This window comes from Corylus avellana, chromosome ca7 (assembly GCF_901000735.1).
Source record: "Corylus avellana chromosome ca7, CavTom2PMs-1.0".
In the NCBI taxonomy this organism is placed as follows: Eukaryota; Viridiplantae; Streptophyta; class Magnoliopsida; order Fagales; family Betulaceae; genus Corylus; species Corylus avellana.
In genome coordinates, this window is record NC_081547.1 from 28,548,527 (window position 1) to 28,565,826 (window position 17,300).

Sequence of the window (17,300 nt, forward strand, 5' to 3'; positions counted from 1 at the left end):
TTCCCCAAATTAAGCAAAATTTATGTCAATGAAAATAGTTTTCGTATTTTGATAGTGTTTTCTTTTCTGTTTTGAATTGTTTATTTATGTCTTTGGCTTAAAACAGAAAACAAATGACAAAAAAGCAAAAACATTATCAAACAGTTCAGAACACAAAATATTTAATACTATATTTACGTTTAAAAAGTATTCTTCTTATCAAAAGAGTGAAATGTCTTTTGAACTCTTGAACAATGAAATTACAAAAATAAATATATAATAACCAAATCATGTATATACTCATTCAAATAAAGAAGAAAAAAAAGGGTGGGGGAGGGGGGAAACTACATTCATTTCCATCTATCTACCACTTAATTTGTTATATTTTCTCAATCTTTCAATTTAATTTAAGTAATGTATCATAATAATCTACAATTGAGATTACAATACTCTTTTCACAACTCAAAATAATAAAAATACCTATCATATCATCAAAACAATTTGCATTATACTTTATATGTCAAAGGAAGAATATTAATTCATCGACTATCAATTTTTGACATAATTTACGAACCAGGCATGAAATTAGTTGGCTAATGTTAAAGGGTTTGACCAATTTAATAAAATTAATTGGGTTATAATTGACCTATCAAGTATTATACATTGACACGACTTGCAAAGTTGACATAAACCCGACTTGACATTAACGTATTAGAAATGATAAATCTTACTTGTTTAATTAAATAAATCGAATTATAATTTATTTATATAATCTTATATTAATGCATCGACAACCTAAACACGACAATTGAAGGCGGCCTCGCTAACACTAACAACATGAGGGAATGTTTATTATTATTATTTTTTTTTTTTTAATTTTTTATTGTAAGATGATGAAGGAATGTTGATTATTAATGTTGTTGGAACATTTTATAGTGCATTAGGAGATGCCGGGGCACGCGCTGGTATATATGATTGAGCTGGACGAATGACGATGATGACCTTTTATTACCTGAGAGCACGTAAAGTAAACCTGGTTGGCGTGTCATGTGATTGCCTTTATATATCTCCACACATAATCCTCAAGGAATCCACGTTTTCTAGGCATGTCAACGCTTTCCTCTAAATTTAATTTAATTTTTTTATTAACTTGTTATTGGTCCCAAATAGATAGGAGAATCATATGTTATTATATTAAAAATGTATACGATAATTAAGAATACAAGTAAAATTCATATGTATTTTAAACATGTGTTAGTTTAATAGGCTTAGGTAAAATAACTTTATTTAACCTAATTTAGAGAAAATGTCATCCGAACATTGCATGGTACATGATCACTTTTTCATCAAAACAGACTATCGACTCTAATGTAGGAGTTTAAATGCAATAAAATTGTAGATTGATATATCTAAATATCACAACTGTCAGTTTATAATGTTAAAAAAAAAAAAATAATTGTTAATCCAAAGAACCAAAGTATATTTATATATATATATATATACACAAGAGGGGTTGGATCACCCCTACATTGACACTAGTACAAATATTACAATGTACAAATAGATTAAGCTACAAAAAGGGAATGGGTTTATGAATAGCACAACCCAATATTAAGGGGTGCACAAAAGTGGCAGTTTGTGAGACAAAACAAACGGTGAATTATCGTAAGAGACACCCGTGATAACAGTAAGAAGAATGACAATATCATATCAGTAAAGTGAAATAAAAGTATAGATTATAAAAATTTGTGTACTTATTATTTGCATGGAATTCCTGTACCTATTAGTAGGCATGTCAATTTCATATTTGCATGTTGAGTTCGGGTTGTATCAAGACAAGGGTTAGAGTTAGAATCCTCAACCCTAACTTGTTAATTTCATGTTAAGTTTATGTCAATTTTGTAGGTTGTGTAACCAATTGTTAACCTTAAATGTTATGTATCAAGTATAGGTCATGTCGAAACATAAGTATAAAAATAGTCAATCATACATCGATCAATTTAGTTAAATCGGTTGTACTCTTTATCTTAACCCAGTAATTTTGTATTTAATTAATATGGAGATGGGTGTTCCTTATTTTCATAACATCTACGACGGCTTTAATGACTGTCGTTTTGTAGTACCTCCCAAAGCAAAAGGATCTTTTTCCGCCAAACCAAACCGAGTGAGTGAGGATTCGACTGAGTCAAAAATGTCGAACTCGTTCTCCGACCTCCACGACCTTCTCATTCAGTAAGCTCTCTCTCTCTCTCTCTCTCTCAAATTTCTCTCGCTAACATTTAATCTGTGATTGTTTTCAAGGTTATCGGAGCCTATAACGGAGTTTCTCTCCAAAACCCACTACACGCCACCAGAGGGCTCCAACATCTCCGTCAAAGCCCTAATCGAACCCCTTTTCCCACACAAAACCTCACCACCAAACCCTAGCATTTCCGAAGCCCAAATCCGCGCTTCAATCAGAGACTTCACCCTAGCTTGCGCCTTGATATCCTCCTCCCAGTCCTCAACCCACGAGCTCCTCTTATGGATCCCCCAACACCTCTCCATCTCAGCAGACTCGGCCTTTCGCGAGCTCTCAAAAGCTTATTGCGGCGTTTTCACCGAGGAAAATGCGAAGAGGATTGGAGAGTTGGGTGTGGATTGTGTTTCGGTGCCTGAGGAGAAGAGGCTAGTGGTGGAGTTGATGCCTGAGGTGCTGCTATTGTTGAAGGAAAGGATTAAGGAGAGTTCGATCGATAAGTCGGACGAAGTCCACGAGGTCTCGGCGGCGTCGGCTAATGTTCCGGTAGGGTTCGCCGTTGTGGCAGCTTATCAGTTCAGATGGTTTGTCACTCAGGTTTGTGTTGCTTTGGGCGTTCTTTTTGAATTTCAAAGATTTGAGGTGTAATATTACATGTTGGTGTTTGGTGGTCATGTGGGCTTAGTTACAACTCTTGGTTTTTTTTGGTAGGTTGGTTATCCTTATTTGGGAAAGTTGTGCGCTATGGTGATTCCTTCTGCATTGACTGCGCTAGATCATTGGTCGCCGGAGGTGAAAGTATGTGCAATTTCATTGGTTACAAAGTCTTCTGTTTGGATTATAGACTTCATTATTTGAAGCTTCAAGTTTGTTTCAAATTTCAATCGTGTTTCAAAATGGGAAGCAAGAGCTGTTGTTAGAGTGATAAATGTCCTCATGTTGGTTTTCTCATGAAGTAGGGAAGAGGGTTTACCCAATTAAAAGTGTGGCGTGATTACTTTGTTTCATTTTTTTTCCCTTTCAATGAGCTCTGGCTTAAATGACACTTCCTCTGCCTCTTAAGGATGGAGTAGAGGGCGAGATTGGGGTTTTAAAACCTACTGGATGCGTGTATAACCTCTGCCCCATTTTTTTGTAAATTTTTTTTTGGAGCGATTTAAAGTTCTATAGTTATTTGTATTATATTTGTGTCCTTATGGACAACAGTAGTAAGCAATTGAAATTCCTGCTTCATGTTAGTTAGGAGATTGATAAACTGTAAGTGGAAGAACTTGTTGGAAGGAATGCAAAATAAGTAAATTGATGTGTCATAGTGGGTGGATAATCCCCTCTTCTCCTGTATTCAGGGGCAGGGCATGGTTAGCCTTACACATCTTGCAAAAAATGTTGATGCTGCTGAGCTTGGTTGTTATGGGGATGTGCTTCTTGATGCATGCTGCCAGAATATTGCTTCTAGTGATGAGATATGGCCCCATGTAGTTGAGATGTCAGCACTTCTTGTGACTTGTACTCAGAAGGGAAATCCTCGTAGCCCATGGTATACTTAATTATCTATATTCCTTTACTTCTTGACTGTTATTGCTAATGAGGTTTTCAGGTGTTGTTTTGAAACTGAAAGAACATAGACCAGGTTGATAGTTATTATAATAATGGATGGTGATGTCTTCATGGGGAACATTATTTATGAAACTGAAATCATGGCTATGGTTCTGACAAAGAATTTGGATAAGAATTATGATAAGTTTTGCAAAAGAAGACTCTCTTTGGTATTATTCTAGTTAATAATCAGTTAGAACGGCAAGAATGTCTTCTTTTTTTCCCCCTGTAAGTTAAGTAAACAGTGCAAACTCTTTCTAAATTGACCAGCGATAGTGGGTCTGTTTAAATTTTTTTGCTTATGTAATCTCCTGGACTTCCATAGTCAAACGGTAACTGTGTAGACTTTCTAGCACCCTTTCTGGATACACTGCATTAGAGATAGTAGTTCTTAGTTTGTGTCTTGCTGATTTGTTTGTACTTTTAATCTTAGATTTTGTAGAGTTGAATAGGGATTACAAATAGATTACACTATGCTGCTGTATGATGCAGGGTTAGAGATCTTGTCAACCAGCCTGCGTATATGTAAAACATATTTATGTTGAGATTGCTCATGATATATATATATATTGTGTATAGACATGTATATTATCATCCAATTCGTTATAGAAATTAGTGTTTGCTTATTATCATATACTTGTTCTTTAGGTTTGAAAGGATGTTAAATGAGATGTTAAGTCACTTGGAGCGGCAACCAAGGAACAAGGAGCGCCGTATTGCATGGCTCAAATATATCGAGCCAGTTTTGACTGCTGTTGGTCTTGTGTTATTAGCGCATTTTAGTCGTATTTTTCCACTTTTCCTTAAGTGGATGCATGCTGATGATGACGAGACTGTCAAACTGGTGAGAAAGAATTTAATCTTCTTTTGACATTTAGCATAAGATTTCACAAGCTTTTCTTTTCCTGGGTTCTTTCTTTTTTTGGGAGGGTAGGGGGCGGTTGGTCACTGTCTGATGTCATTTTGTTAGCATGAAGACGGGTTTGGGATCCTTGTCTTCCGGTAACACAATAATGAAGTTTTACCACCTTCACTAGGTGGCGTTTTCAATATCTACATTTCAATTATAAATTCTGATGATAGATCTTCTTGGGTCCTTGTTTCATGCTCAGTCTAACTATAGGCAGGAATAGTATTGGACTTTGCTATGGAAGAGTGAACTACCTAGCAAAAGCTATTTGTCTGTTTTTTCAATGTGCAGTCGTCATTTGGCCTTTTGCATCTTGTATTGTCAATGCATAGCATCATACTTGTCTTTGTTAAGATAAATATTTTTCAAGAAACAATTCTTCAAGAGATCCTTGTTAGTCCAAAGTTCCTTCTTAGGTTCTTATTGACTCGGCCATTTAAAGTTCAGGCATTTCGTTCATAACATAATTGAACATGTAATTGTCCATTATCCTCTTTTGTGCTTTTCATTGACAAATTAGTCTAGGGCAAACCTAGCATAATTTTCTGGAGCTGATGTTGTTGGATGTAGTAAGAGATGCACCATTTCTCAATTCCTTAATTGTTTGCAGGTTTTGGAAAGGATCCAGACTATTTTAAGGTTAACGTGGATAAGGAACACACCATATATTGGAAGGTAAACTACTAGGTAATTATGCTTCATCATCCAAAAGAAAGTACAATTAGGCAGCATTTGGAAGTTCCCTGAAACATTGTCATTCTGTTGTCTTGCTTGCAATATGAATATATAAGTTGATAGTGTACAACATCACAATATGAGGAAAGAATATGTGGGGTTTAATCACTGATTTTTTTCTTAAGGATGTTTAGAAAGTACTTCAGTTCAACAATCGCTTCTATATAGGCAGCTAGTGATTGTTTAAGTGACAATTAGAAGTAAGTTCTCAGTGAACTTTCTTCCAAACACATACTTAATTGCTTTAATAACCTTGAATAGGAAGTAATTTTTTAAGTTTCATACATCCTTCTTCAAATCCTATCTAATGTAGAACAGAAACTTTTGGTGTCAGGTTGGTCGATGAACTCACAGTATTGTATAAAGAGGCAGCATTGAAAAAGGCTCGCGAAGAAGTCAGAGCACATATTCTTCAGATATTGTGCTTACTCCAGCAGTAAGAATCCTGTTATGATTTTTCATGATAATAGAGTATGAACAGAATTTCTTTGTTCATCTTTGATTTGTTTTGGTGATACTTTTTCCTGTAATCCCAAAGATGCAAAGGCGTGCAATTCGAAGCAGCCTGGGGCAAGCACAAGGATGATCCAAATTTGACAAATCTCGAGTCATCTTTAAGTGGAAGAGACAAAACAACGGTAAACATTAAGCCCTTTGTTGCTGCACATGAATGACAATCGCAGTGCAGTGCAATTTTCACAACAGGGTTCAAAGCCATTGAGAGCTCTCACTTGGCCCATAATGTGGGAAAAAGCAATTTGCCGAAGATGGGGGGAAGGGATATGCAGCTGGCTTATTGAGTTCCATTTTCTTCAATCTTTCCGAGCATGTTCATGTAGTTACGAGCACAAATTTAATTTGCGATATTTTATGGTGCTAACATATTTCAAGCACATGCGGCAAGCACATGTACATTTGCTTACGTGCTACTGAACTTATTAATTGTTTTGAGCAAAGATTAAAATACCATCAACATATTTCAGGCATGGCATTTTTCAAAAGTTTATCATAATGTTAACCAACCTGTGCATAAGTTAGCTTAATGGACCGCCTCTACTAATTAGAGTGGAGGCATTTTTAATGCAGACATGTTTTTTTTTTTAAAAAAATGGAATATTAACGAGGGAGGGAGGGTGGCAGGGGGGGAGAGTATCTGGAGACTGGAGGGTGTCACGGACACGGAGCCTAACGAAATTCATAACCGCCTTTCACTGAAAAAAACGACCTGGACGGCTTAACCTCCTCCTCCTGGCTCCAATGAAATCACACAATTTCAAAACCCCATGAAATCCCTCCAAAACTCTCTTTCTCTCTCTCTCTCTCTCAACAGCCAACTAACCACACCACATGGCTCCTTCTCTCTCCTCCTCCTCCTTCTTCACCCTCGCACTCTCCTTCCACTTCCTCTCTCTCCTCCCAACCACCACCTCGCTCACCAACCTGGGCGTCACCTACTTCACCCCCGTAACCATGCCCAAGCCGCCGCCACAGGACCACATCCCCGCCGCTGTCTCCTCCCTCGGCCTCACCGCCATCCGCATCCTGAGCCCCGACCCAGCCCTCACCCGCGCCTTCACCTACACAAACACCACCCTCATTCTCACCATTCCCAACCTCTTCGTCCCGCCTATCGCCGCCAACCGCTCCAACGCCCTCCGCTGGCTCTACATCCACGTCGTCCCCTTCTACCCGCGCGCCAAGATCGCCGCCATCTCCGTCGGCAATGACTTCCTCTCCGCCTCCCCACCTGGCGCTCTCTCCTCCGCATCCCTCCTCCTCCCCGCCATTCGCAACATCCACCTGGCGCTCCGCGACCTCGGCATCCGTAGGATCTCCGTATCCACCTCCTTCTCCTTCGTGAACCTCGTCACGACGGCGTTTCCACCCTCCTCGGCCGAGTTCCGCCCCCCGGTCTCGGAGACTCTCATCAAGCCGTTGCTTCAGTTCCTCAGGGACACTAACTCCTCCTTCTTGATCAACATCTTTCCCTACAACGTGTACCGTTTGAACGCCGAGATTCCCATTGGGTTCGCTCTGTTCCAGAAACACTCGTTCAATTTTCGCGACGATTTGGTCACCGGCGTTCGATATCGGAATCTTTTTGATATGATGGTCGATGCGGCGATTAGCGCCATGGCCGTGGCTGGATATGAGAACATTCCGGTGGTTGTGGCCGAGACCGGGTGGCCGAGCTCCGGCGGGGAAGCCAGTGAGGTCGATGCCAACCCAGCCTACGCCGAGATGTACCTTAAGGGCCTGGTGGCGCATTTGAGATCGGGAGTTGGAACGCCGTTGAGGAAGGAAGGAGTGGCGGAGGCTTACATATACGAGCTGTTCGACGATGAGGATCAGGCGATGAGTCGGCCTAAGCGGAACTGGGGGATTCTGCACCCCAACATGACCAAGAAGTACAAGATTGACTTCTCTGGGTCACTCAGGACCGGTGAGGGGTATGCTTTGGTGAGAGTTGGGCTAATTTTCTTGGTCTTTGCTCTCTTGCATTTGCTCAGCTTTTGATACTCTGTTTCTTCGGTGACGGCCTGCATTTGAAAGCTCCTTTGAGTAATGGGATTTCGTTGCGGGTTGTTGATGCATGCTGATCTCTTTGCTGTAAAGATCGATGATACATTCTTTGTCTCTGTCGGCTCAGGTTTTCCGGTTTCTTTCCGGAAGCTGGTGACCCTAACTCTCTCTTCATGCATATATAGATGCCTAAAAGCTCTCTATTCGAGTTGGTGATCGATGTACATTTGATAAAAAGAATTCAATTGAAATGTGGTTTATGTTTCGCACTAAAATTCTGTGTTCTTGTATTATCATTTTAAGCATGACTTACTAGTGCTAAAGCATACTAACTGTGATTACCTACCTTCCTTCAACTCTGCAATGGCTGCAGTTGGGTAACCAAAAAATATGATTTCTGTGTTAATGGCTTCTGGATATTTGTTCCATGCTTAATGCATGTAATAATGCATTCAACGCGAAGGGATCCTTCCTATTTGCTCATTCTTCACGTATTGCTAATCTTTAGTCCTTTTCACACGTGGCAAAATCTTAGACCCTAGCTCACAACCTTGGGCTTCTTTTTTAAATATAATTAGGTTAGATTTCTCAGTTTTGCTAATTTTAAGTTTTTAACCATGCCCTCATCTTCTTTTCTATATATATATATATATATATATATACATATTTTGGTGGCATTTTATGATGTGACCTTTTTTTTGATTCATCGAAATATGTGAATGGCCCGATGAGTCGCAAAATTATTGAATATGAAGAATATTCTGTTATAAAAGTTATTGAAAAGTTAGAGAAAGAGAGTGATTTGATAACGAATTAAACCTTAATTATCGCTTTGATAGGGTTGAATCTTAAAAATTGATTTAATAAAGCGATGAAAAGGGCCTATGTGAATACTATTACATCAAATAAAAGAGATGAAAATATAGTTCACAGCTTTACTGGTTGATACAGTCTTTTTCCAAAAAGGGCAAAAAAAAAAAAAAAAAATTCCACCTAATAGTCATTTTATCTCCAAAAAATCATCTTAGGCCACGTCCTTGTATTTGGGCCTTTTCCTTTTTTTCATTTATGTTCTGAGTGGCCCAAAAAGTAAGAAAGGGAAATGGCTTAAAGTAGTTCATGTCCCCGCAAAAATCTTCAGCCTCAGGTCTTTTCTTTGTTTCACTCCCTGTTTTCGCGTTTGAGGAGCGCTCAGGAACTGCCATCACCTTTCTTCTCAAAGCTCGGTCCGGACAAACATGCGGTCCTTTTGAATGCAGGTATTTCTTCTTTATGCAAAAATCTGCAAAATGGGTTTCTTTCTGATTGCTTATCTAATTCATATAGCTTACTTTGAGGACTGGCGCAATGGCTCTTTTTTTTTTTTTTTTTTTTTTTGTTCCACTATTGATTCATAGAATGATACAATTTGTCAATTTATAAGATCACTCCATTTGAGATTCATGGAGATTGTTTCAGACATACAAACACACATAGAGACATTTATGTATATATGTGAAAACAAATGGGAAATTGTGTGTAGGAGTCCCACAATCTCTCTCTCTTTAGGCTTTGCTTTGGGTTAAGCCTATGCCTCCACCTGGGTATTGAAGTCTTCAATTTTTCATTACATGGGTCCAAAAATGTTGTTGATCTGAAACCCAAGTTCTTATGAGGTTTATTCATTTCTTCTAGTCGGGTTTTTTATTTTTTATTTTATTTTATTTTATATATGTTTCAAAATATAATAAAAAATAAAAAATTATTAGGATTCCAGTGTTATCTATGAACCCTACAGGGGAGAACATAACTATAGTTGTTTGCTAAGGTAGCCGTTAATTATCCGAGTCTAAATTATTTTAATTGTTTCAAATTTTTTTATTATTTTAATTTTCTTTTTTGAGTCTTTTTCTCCTAGCGCTCTATATATATTGCAAAGTTGGCTGGTTTTATGGTAGACTATTAACTCGACATGGTAAGAAATTCCCAGGTTTCCAACTTTTAGTTACTCTTTCTATTTGTCAATACTTCAGCAATGATAGTCTTTTGGGTTCTTAGCTGTTGAAATCTGATAGTACTTGCAAAGAAGGGTACATTTCTTGTGTATAAGTTATTTTTAGTTTTACCTGCAAGGGTTAGCTTGAATGGTTACTCGTTTGGTGTAAATACGACGAGCTCAGCTGTTCGAGTCTCCTCAATTACCCAATACACGGTTGTTACGGGCGAGATTGTGTATCCAGGGTTTATCCAACAACGATGGGTCTCAAAGGGGCCCTGCCTTGAAGGGGTTCCTCATCATTTTTTTTTTTAAAAAAAAGGTTCTTTTTAGTTTCAAAATTATTTCGCGTTCATTTAATTTTTGCTAATTTTTAAATACATTGTGGATGTGGTTTGAATTTGGGCCGGGGGATCACAGTGATAGTGAATTGGTTAGGGTTTTTACTGATATTTTAATTCTATCATGCATGTGGAGTCTACCAGAAGAATTGCAATTGAAGAAAGTATGTCTCACTTACCAACTGGAAAAGCCACATGGACACCTGCCTTCCACAAAATATTTCTTGATTTATGTATTGAACAAACATTAAAGGGTAATAAGCCTGGGACGCATTTTACTAAGGAGGGTTGGAGGAATATCGTCGAATCATTTTATGAAAAGACTGGTTCGATGTATGATAAGAAACAAATGAAGAATCACTGGTCATTAACCAAGGAACAATGGAAAGTCTGGATTAAGCTGATCGGTGATAGTAGTATGAAATGGGATCCAGAAACCAAGCTATTGGGTGCTAGCAACGAAGACTGGACCAACTATATAAAGGTAGGATTACTCACTTCACAGTGTGTAATGGTATATTAGTACAGACTGCTGAATGTTCTTGACGTATTCCAGATTTGTGATAACATAGTGGTTTTGTCATAGGCAAACCCAGAAGCTGCACAATTTCGATATAAGGAACTCCAGTTTACTGACAAATTGGAAATTGTTTTTGATGGAACAATAAATGCTGGAGACATTGAAGCTTCGTCTAGGCGTAAGAGGCAGAATGGTAGTTTGACCTCCTCGCTTTTGCGCAGGAAAGAGCAAATAATAATGACACCAGATTGGAAGAATGAGCATCTATGTGATGATGAAACGAGGAGTGCTCTTATGGTTCAGTCTACTCAGGGCACAACAATTGCAAGTGAACAAAGTATGTCTAGCTCATCCCCTCGAAGGGCAAAAGCCATTTGGACGCCTGCCACCCACAAAATATTCATTGATCTATGTCTAGAACAGACATTAAAGGGGAATAAACCAGGAACACATTTTACTAAGCAGGGTTGGAGCAACATTGTTGAATCATTTCAGAAAAAAACTGGTCTGGATTATGAAAGATTACAACTAAAGAATCATTGGGATATTACTAAGGAACACTGGAAAGTCTGGTCTAAGCTAATTGGCACTAGTAGTATGAAGTGGGATCCTAACACCAACCAATTTGGTGCAAGTGAAGAAGACTGGGAAAATTATTTACAGGTTTGCTTAATGAATGAACTATAGCTGTTTCTATTTAATTTAAAAACTTAGGGAGGATCTGCATGAATTTTAGATTGATTGTTGCAGGCAAACCCAGAAGCCGCACAATTCCGCTTTAGGGAACTTGAGCTTGCTGACAAACTGGAGACCATCTTTGATGCAATGACAGTTATTGGAGAGTTCGAACCTGCTAGTCAGCGTAGGAAGTATAATGATGCTTTGACAACATCTTGGTTACATTACAAAGAACCAGCTATACCGAAGCCAGATGAGAAAACTGAGCCACTCTATGATGCTGTTGAATCAAGAGATGCTGTAATGATTCAGAGAAGTGCTCAAAGAGTTCCATCTACACAGGGCAAACTCAGTTACAGCATTGGGGAGTGCATCGACTGTCTTGATGGGATGGAGGAAATTGAACAAGGAAGTGACCTCTACTTGTTTGCCTTGGACATATTCCTGAAGAAGGAATACAGGGAAGTTTTTCTTCAACTTAAGAAACCTAGTGTAAGGATTGCATGGTTGCAGCGCTTGCAATCACTTGGTCCACCTTTGTAATACCATGCTTTTTCCTTTTTCTTTGGTGCGGATAATAGGTAGTTTTTGGATATGAGTAGCAATTATAAAGTGGTTGTTCTGTACAGTCAAATGGTGGAAGATTTGTATTTTATGTGCTTACACATTGAATTATGTAGTGGTCTTTCTATATGAGCATTTAATCATTAATTGTATGCTTACTGTAATTTTTATCTAATCGGCTGAAAGCTAGCATGATTTGCACTTTTCACTTCATAATAGCTGCACGGTATATAAAGCTGGATTCCCAAGGCTTCTTGAATAAAAGAATATTTGTCCTTAAAAGAACGTAATTTTTTATATGCATTTTTAAAAAATGTATATAAGAATCACATGTTCTATTAAAAATGCATGTAGAAATCATATGTTTTGAAGATAGATGAAAGTTTAACAAGTTCTTCAACTTAGTTTGAAGGAAAACTGTCCTTTTGTGAATGCCATTGCCCTCTTCCACTCTGTTCTTTCATGCACAAAACCTCTCCCCAACTTGATAGCCCTGCCATTTATTCTCATTCTCACGTACTGCTAATTGTTGCAAGCAGCAGCAGCAGCAAGATTTTGGTTGAATTCTTCATTAATTTCTAAGCGAACTCACATAAGACATAAACTTAATGAACAGTAATAATCATAAAGTAAAAATCTGATGTGGCTGAACAGAGTTTACAATCTAAGACTCTCAAAGGATTAATACAAGAACAAAAATCCGACAGTTCCACCTTTGAACATGATCTATTCTGGAACAGATTTCCCAATTTGACGCTCCAAATTGTAATATATAGCATTCGGAAGCTTAAAAATACGCTTTCCTAAATATGGGCCTGTTAAAGCATCCATGTGGCTGCTTATCACACCTGCTATATGGAAGCCAGATTTCTGCATCACTGCCCTTCGTCTGGAAAAGTATTCACAGCTATCCATATGCACTTCATCATCCGATCTGCATCAGCGCCAACTAGTTAAACCGACGGCATTGGTGGCATCAAATATGAAATGCAGTTTCAAGGTACCATACGCCCAACTAAGCAAAAAGAAATAGACAATCACCTAACAGACTTGGAAGATATTTTATTGGCATGCTTCATTGGAGATTTATATGTAGCTACTAAGTTATGGGCAGGGCACAAAATTTCTCTCGTCTCATAAATAGTTTGATACCATCGAAAAATTCAACCAGTAAGTTTCGAGAAATATTTCGTATGAGAGAACAATATTCAAAAATGCTCACTGGGTAATCTCAATTGCTTTCTCCATCACAACAGTCCTGATAATGAAACATTCAAACCCCTCCCTCCTCTCTTTTGCAATATCAACTCCTCAAAAACAATTCATAATGTACCACAACATTATGTAGAAATAAATAGCCTTGCATGTAGTCTATGACATCGATTTGCATATGGAAGACTACAACCGCAATTACCAGATTATAATAAAAATTAAAGACAAAGAAGCCTTGAACTTTTTCTGCTAAAAACCTGATAATTAGCAATTTGACCTAAAGAGTTTAAAGAAATGAACATAATAACAATACCTCATAATCAATGAAGTCCAACCACTATATCCTGCAGAAAGAAGATGCCCTACAGTGGCATTCTGTTGTCTCTGAGACTTTCTTGATAACAAAATTAAAGGCCACCCACTAGCTTGAAGTTTCATGTATAATCTAAAGATAAGCAGGTGCTTCAGATGCTTAGCCTCTTCAATACAATCACTACAACTGAACTGATCAAATCTGTACCAAACAGAAACATTTTAGTCTCAAGTCAAATATAACAACATAGATCGAGATTGGAAAGGCATTAGATATGAATTTTCTACAATAGGAGTTAAATCAATATCAGATATAACGAAATTTCTGAATTTGAACACTAGAGCAACATTTCTAGGTTAAGAGACCCATAGAAATAACCATTTCTTCCTGCCTTGTGGCGGAGGGCTTAAGTGCAGATTTTAATTTCAAGATATAAAACGAGGGTGGCAAACGGAGCTGGTAGCACATGAAAATTTAAAACAAGGTAAGTTGCTTTGCTATTCCATTTTCCAGAGTATATGTCCTCCCTTAAAAAACATTAGCAATAGCACAAAGAACCATTGCAATCAAGGGAAAAAGACAAAGAGGGGCACTTATTAAGAAATATATATAAAAAAGAAAATAAAATAAAAAGAGGGCATTAAATGGGAAGAAGCGAGGGGAAATAAGCAAAGAAATGGCAGAACTTCGGTTTCAAATGTTCAGTAATTGTAATAGACAAAAGATGTTCATTTTCTTTAGGAGACTTGTGACTGACTTGAACGGGCACTTTAGGACAACCAACTTAACTGTACATGAGGACAATAACATGTTAAAGAACTCTAAGTGGAGTTAAAGATCCAACATGTGAACACCAATCAAAACCTGACATGAAATCGGGAAAATACATAACAGAAGACGTGAAATATTAAAAGAAAATTACCTGTGCATTAATGGATTGATATGGTGAAGATTTGAGGAAAGAATGTCATCTATGTCAATTAATACAACATCCAGAACATTGTTTAGCGGCATAATGCTACTGAAATAGTTCTCAACCACCAGCATAGTAGCATTTAAATCTCTCGCATATTGACCTACTCTAATATACTGGCTAGCAAAATCCCTGCAAATTGAAGGGAATTCATCTGCTTCCAAGCTGTTGAGCTCTGCATACAGAGCAAAAATCTTGCAATCATTGTAATCATCACTTGGTTTCTGAATTTCAACAACTCCTGAACTCTTACTTTGGCAAGATTGCAACATTACTGTTAATGCAATCAGCAAAGTGATTAATAAAACCCCAACAGTTACAAGGCCAGCAATGAAGATTGTTGCAGCAAAAGATGTCATGTAGAACCCTGACTCCATCACATAACGACTTCCCATCTCCGTGCCTAAGGAAAATGAATGGGATTGGAAGTTTATCAAAATTAAGCCCAAAATATTAGTAAAAACATAATTTAGCCTCAATTATAACATGTCAAATAGTCTAACAATTGCAGGCTATTTTTGAATCAGCGCAAGAAGCTCATTATCCAACTTCACATTGATGGTTCATCAGTTTCATACAAATTTCAACTTTGAAAACAAATTTAAAGAGAGCTTAAGGTCTTAGGTCCATGGTGAGAACACTCTGAAAAGAAATGACAAGCAAGAGAAGGTATCACATACCGGAATTTTCTCTATTGGAGAGACTCCGCGCGGAGTACTCCCGCTCCATTTGATGGCCATATGCAGACATGGTTTCTAACTCAATCAGCAATCATTGGCCACAATTAGTATGCACAGAAAATTCTTTCGATCCCTTCTGGAAGATAGAAGGCCACCTGTAATCACAAAAATCAAACTCAGTCAAGCACCAGCCTCATTTGAGCGATACAGTCATAAATATGGAGGAATAAGTACTCTTATAACTTAAACATTAACATCTGAACGAAAACATAACTTACAATCAGCTTCATTTACCATGCTAAGAGCTATTATATTATTACCCCATCTCAATTTCTTTGACTATAACATTTATACCAGAAAACAAAGAGAATTTTTTCCATCTCAAAATAGATGATATGATTTCAAATGACACAATTATTAAAATAAATAAATAAATATAATGATCATCCTAAAATTTTGATAAGTATATTATTTAAAAAATAATAATAATAATTAGAATAATATTGAAAAATCGAAAAAGTATGAACTTCTATTTTTGTTAAGTTTCATATATTCAGAGACATCATAAACGTTATCATCCGAGTGATTAAGTAGAAATTGTTATAGACCTTCTCATCCTACGCGGCTAAAATAATACAGAGACCAATTGCAATGAGCCAAAAAGAAAAAAAAAAAAAAAAAATATATATATATATATCAATTTTCTAACAAAATTATACTTTCTCAGATCTCTACCTTATTCAATATAGGCCCAGCAGTCTAATTTCCAGCACCCAACCAGAGAAAATACATTGAACTTGACCATTTTTAACCACGTGATCATCCATCACAATACAAACAACATAAAATCATGAACTGGGTCCCTAAGACACTGAGCTGATCATGTCATCGCATTGGTCAAAAGAAAATAAAAAACTGAGATAAACCCACTTCTTTTCTTCTCCAGCAAAGTTTGTTCCAACAAAACTCCATAAGTCACTGAGTAAAACAGACACTAGAAGCTAACCAATCAATCAAAACTAAAGCGAGAGAGTACCGGAGAGAGACATTGATGAAGAGGTGATTTCTGGAAGAGGGCAGACGATAAGAAGAAGTAAGCACTAGAAAACTCCAGGACAGATATTTCACCATTATCTCTCTCTCCCTCTGTCGGTCTCTCTCAGGAACGAAGCTTCCTTTTCAGGATTTTTTTTTTTTTTTTTCCATTATTGATTGAGAGGTGCCTGAAAATGCTTTTCAAACTTGTTGATGATGCGGACATGAACGGTCCAGATTAAAACAATTGCATCCAGTGTAAAATATACAGGATCGCGATCCCGATCCTATCACGATGTCTGTAGTGGGGACTCCTTACGAAAATGATGTATAGCTAACCGAGATTCCGATTTTCAATTTTCCGATCCTATTGCCTCTTTCTTTTTTTTTTTTTCTTTTTTTTTGACCTACAATCCCTCTACGTCAAATTGTCTAAATTATATACAACTTAAGTTTACAAGGTCAATTGTTCATAATCTCCTATTTGTGATCCTAAAATTCCACATTTTAAGTGTTGAAGTAAAACTATGGCTCGAATGGTTTTCGTTCGTTTAAATCCCTCTTAGGCAGTTCCTGCGGGTTGGTGTTACTATAGTCATACCCCAGATAGAATAGCTACAATTAATCTCTCCTTCTAACTTTTTTTTATTAAAAAAAAAAAAACTTTAATGGCACCTTTTTTTTTTTTTTCCCTTCTTTTTTTGACCACCAGTCCACCCTTTACTTAACGGGTTTGTGATTTGATTATGGACTTTCTTTTGGACTCAATCTATCAGCAAACTGACCTTATGTCTTTTTCCTAAACCTTTCAAAATTAAAGTAACCAAAATCAAGCTTATGGATCAAGTTACGTTAGTTTACACCAAACAAATCCATTTGGACAACAAAAGGTTTGCTCAGTGGAACAGGTTCGGATTTAAATTTTACATCTAACAATATAGTCATATCATTTAAAATGATTAAAAATCGGATGTTATTCCAGGCTGTCTCATTTGGGAATATGATTTTCAAAGTTGGCAGTGTAATT

At 37.2% G+C, this 17,300-nt stretch overlaps 4 protein-coding genes across 10 annotated transcripts; 3 read left to right on the top strand and 1 right to left on the bottom strand.

The window, feature by feature from the left end:
* Positions 1-2,093: 2,093 nt before the first annotated feature.
* Positions 2,094-6,445, top strand: LOC132188479 (uncharacterized protein At2g39910). 4 transcript variants are annotated; one of them, XM_059602940.1, is made up of 8 exons: positions 2,095-2,211; positions 2,281-2,815; positions 2,930-3,016; positions 3,565-3,755; positions 4,463-4,658; positions 5,335-5,399; positions 5,794-5,895; positions 5,998-6,445. In XM_059602940.1, exons 1-8 carry the CDS (start codon positions 2,171-2,173, stop codon positions 6,131-6,133), a joined length of 1,353 nt encoding a protein of 450 aa, XP_059458923.1. In that variant the 5' UTR covers positions 2,095-2,170; the 3' UTR covers positions 6,134-6,445. The 4 variants fall into 4 exon arrangements, with proteins under 4 accessions (XP_059458924.1, XP_059458925.1, XP_059458926.1 ...); XM_059602941.1 differs by lacking the exon at positions 5,998-6,445 and having other exon boundaries at positions 2,094-2,211; positions 5,778-5,889; XM_059602942.1 differs by lacking the exon at positions 5,998-6,445 and having other exon boundaries at positions 2,094-2,211; positions 5,335-5,411; positions 5,794-5,882.
* A 361-nt stretch (positions 6,446-6,806) lies between these two features.
* LOC132188119 (glucan endo-1,3-beta-glucosidase 11) lies at positions 6,807-8,195 on the top strand. The gene has a single exon (XM_059602522.1). The coding sequence runs from the start codon at positions 6,807-6,809 to the stop codon at positions 7,974-7,976; it is 1,170 nt and encodes a 389-aa protein (XP_059458505.1). The 3' UTR covers positions 7,977-8,195.
* Positions 8,196-9,104: 909 nt separating this feature from the next.
* On the top strand, positions 9,105-12,212 carry LOC132186154 (L10-interacting MYB domain-containing protein). 2 transcript variants are annotated; one of them, XM_059599988.1, is made up of 4 exons: positions 9,105-9,241; positions 10,435-10,782; positions 10,885-11,481; positions 11,569-12,212. In XM_059599988.1, the coding sequence occupies exons 1-4, from the start codon at positions 9,236-9,238 to the stop codon at positions 12,037-12,039; spliced, it is 1,422 nt and encodes a 473-aa protein (XP_059455971.1). In that variant the 5' UTR covers positions 9,105-9,235; the 3' UTR covers positions 12,040-12,212. The 2 variants fall into 2 exon arrangements, with proteins under 2 accessions (XP_059455971.1, XP_059455972.1); XM_059599989.1 differs by having other exon boundaries at positions 10,443-10,782.
* Positions 12,213-12,665: 453 nt separating this feature from the next.
* Positions 12,666-16,434, bottom strand: LOC132186156 (uncharacterized protein At2g39920). 3 transcript variants are annotated; one of them, XM_059599993.1, is made up of 5 exons: positions 16,286-16,434; positions 15,239-15,393; positions 14,508-14,961; positions 13,586-13,786; positions 12,666-12,994 (listed from the first exon to the last, which is right to left on the bottom strand). In XM_059599993.1, exons 2-5 carry the CDS (start codon positions 15,306-15,308, stop codon positions 12,787-12,789), a joined length of 933 nt encoding a protein of 310 aa, XP_059455976.1. In that variant the 5' UTR covers positions 15,309-15,393; positions 16,286-16,434; the 3' UTR covers positions 12,666-12,786. The 3 variants fall into 3 exon arrangements, with proteins under 3 accessions (XP_059455976.1, XP_059455975.1, XP_059455977.1); XM_059599992.1 differs by having other exon boundaries at positions 16,275-16,434; XM_059599994.1 differs by lacking the exon at positions 16,286-16,434 and adding an exon at positions 15,974-16,264.
* Between the last annotated feature and the right edge of the window lie 866 nt (positions 16,435-17,300).

Bases quoted from the DNA above. Each gene is read 5' to 3' on its own strand.
- LOC132188479 (XM_059602940.1), top strand. From the start codon at position 2,171: ATGTCGAACTCGTTCTCCGACCTCCACGACCTTCTCATTCA. The intron at 3,756-4,462 runs GTATACTTAATT...CTTGTTCTTTAG, and splicing joins GGAAATCCTCGTAGCCCATG to GTTTGAAAGGATGTTAAATG. The intron at 5,896-5,997 runs GTAAGAATCCTG...GTAATCCCAAAG, and splicing joins ATATTGTGCTTACTCCAGCA to ATGCAAAGGCGTGCAATTCG.
- LOC132188119 (XM_059602522.1), top strand. From the start codon at position 6,807: ATGGCTCCTTCTCTCTCCTCCTCCTCCTTCTTCACCCTCGCACTCTCC.
- LOC132186154 (XM_059599988.1), top strand. The intron at 10,783-10,884 runs GTAGGATTACTC...GTTTTGTCATAG, and splicing joins ACTGGACCAACTATATAAAG to GCAAACCCAGAAGCTGCACA. The intron at 11,482-11,568 runs GTTTGCTTAATG...TGATTGTTGCAG, and splicing joins ACTGGGAAAATTATTTACAG to GCAAACCCAGAAGCCGCACA.
- LOC132186156 (XM_059599993.1), bottom strand. From the start codon at position 15,308: ATGTCTGCATATGGCCATCAAATGGAGCGGGAGTACTCCGCGCGGAGT. The intron at 14,962-15,238 runs GTATGTGATACC...CATTTTCCTTAG, and splicing joins CTCCAATAGAGAAAATTCCG to GCACGGAGATGGGAAGTCGT. The intron at 13,787-14,507 runs GTAATTTTCTTT...TGTTTGGTACAG, and splicing joins ATCAATCCATTAATGCACAG to ATTTGATCAGTTCAGTTGTA.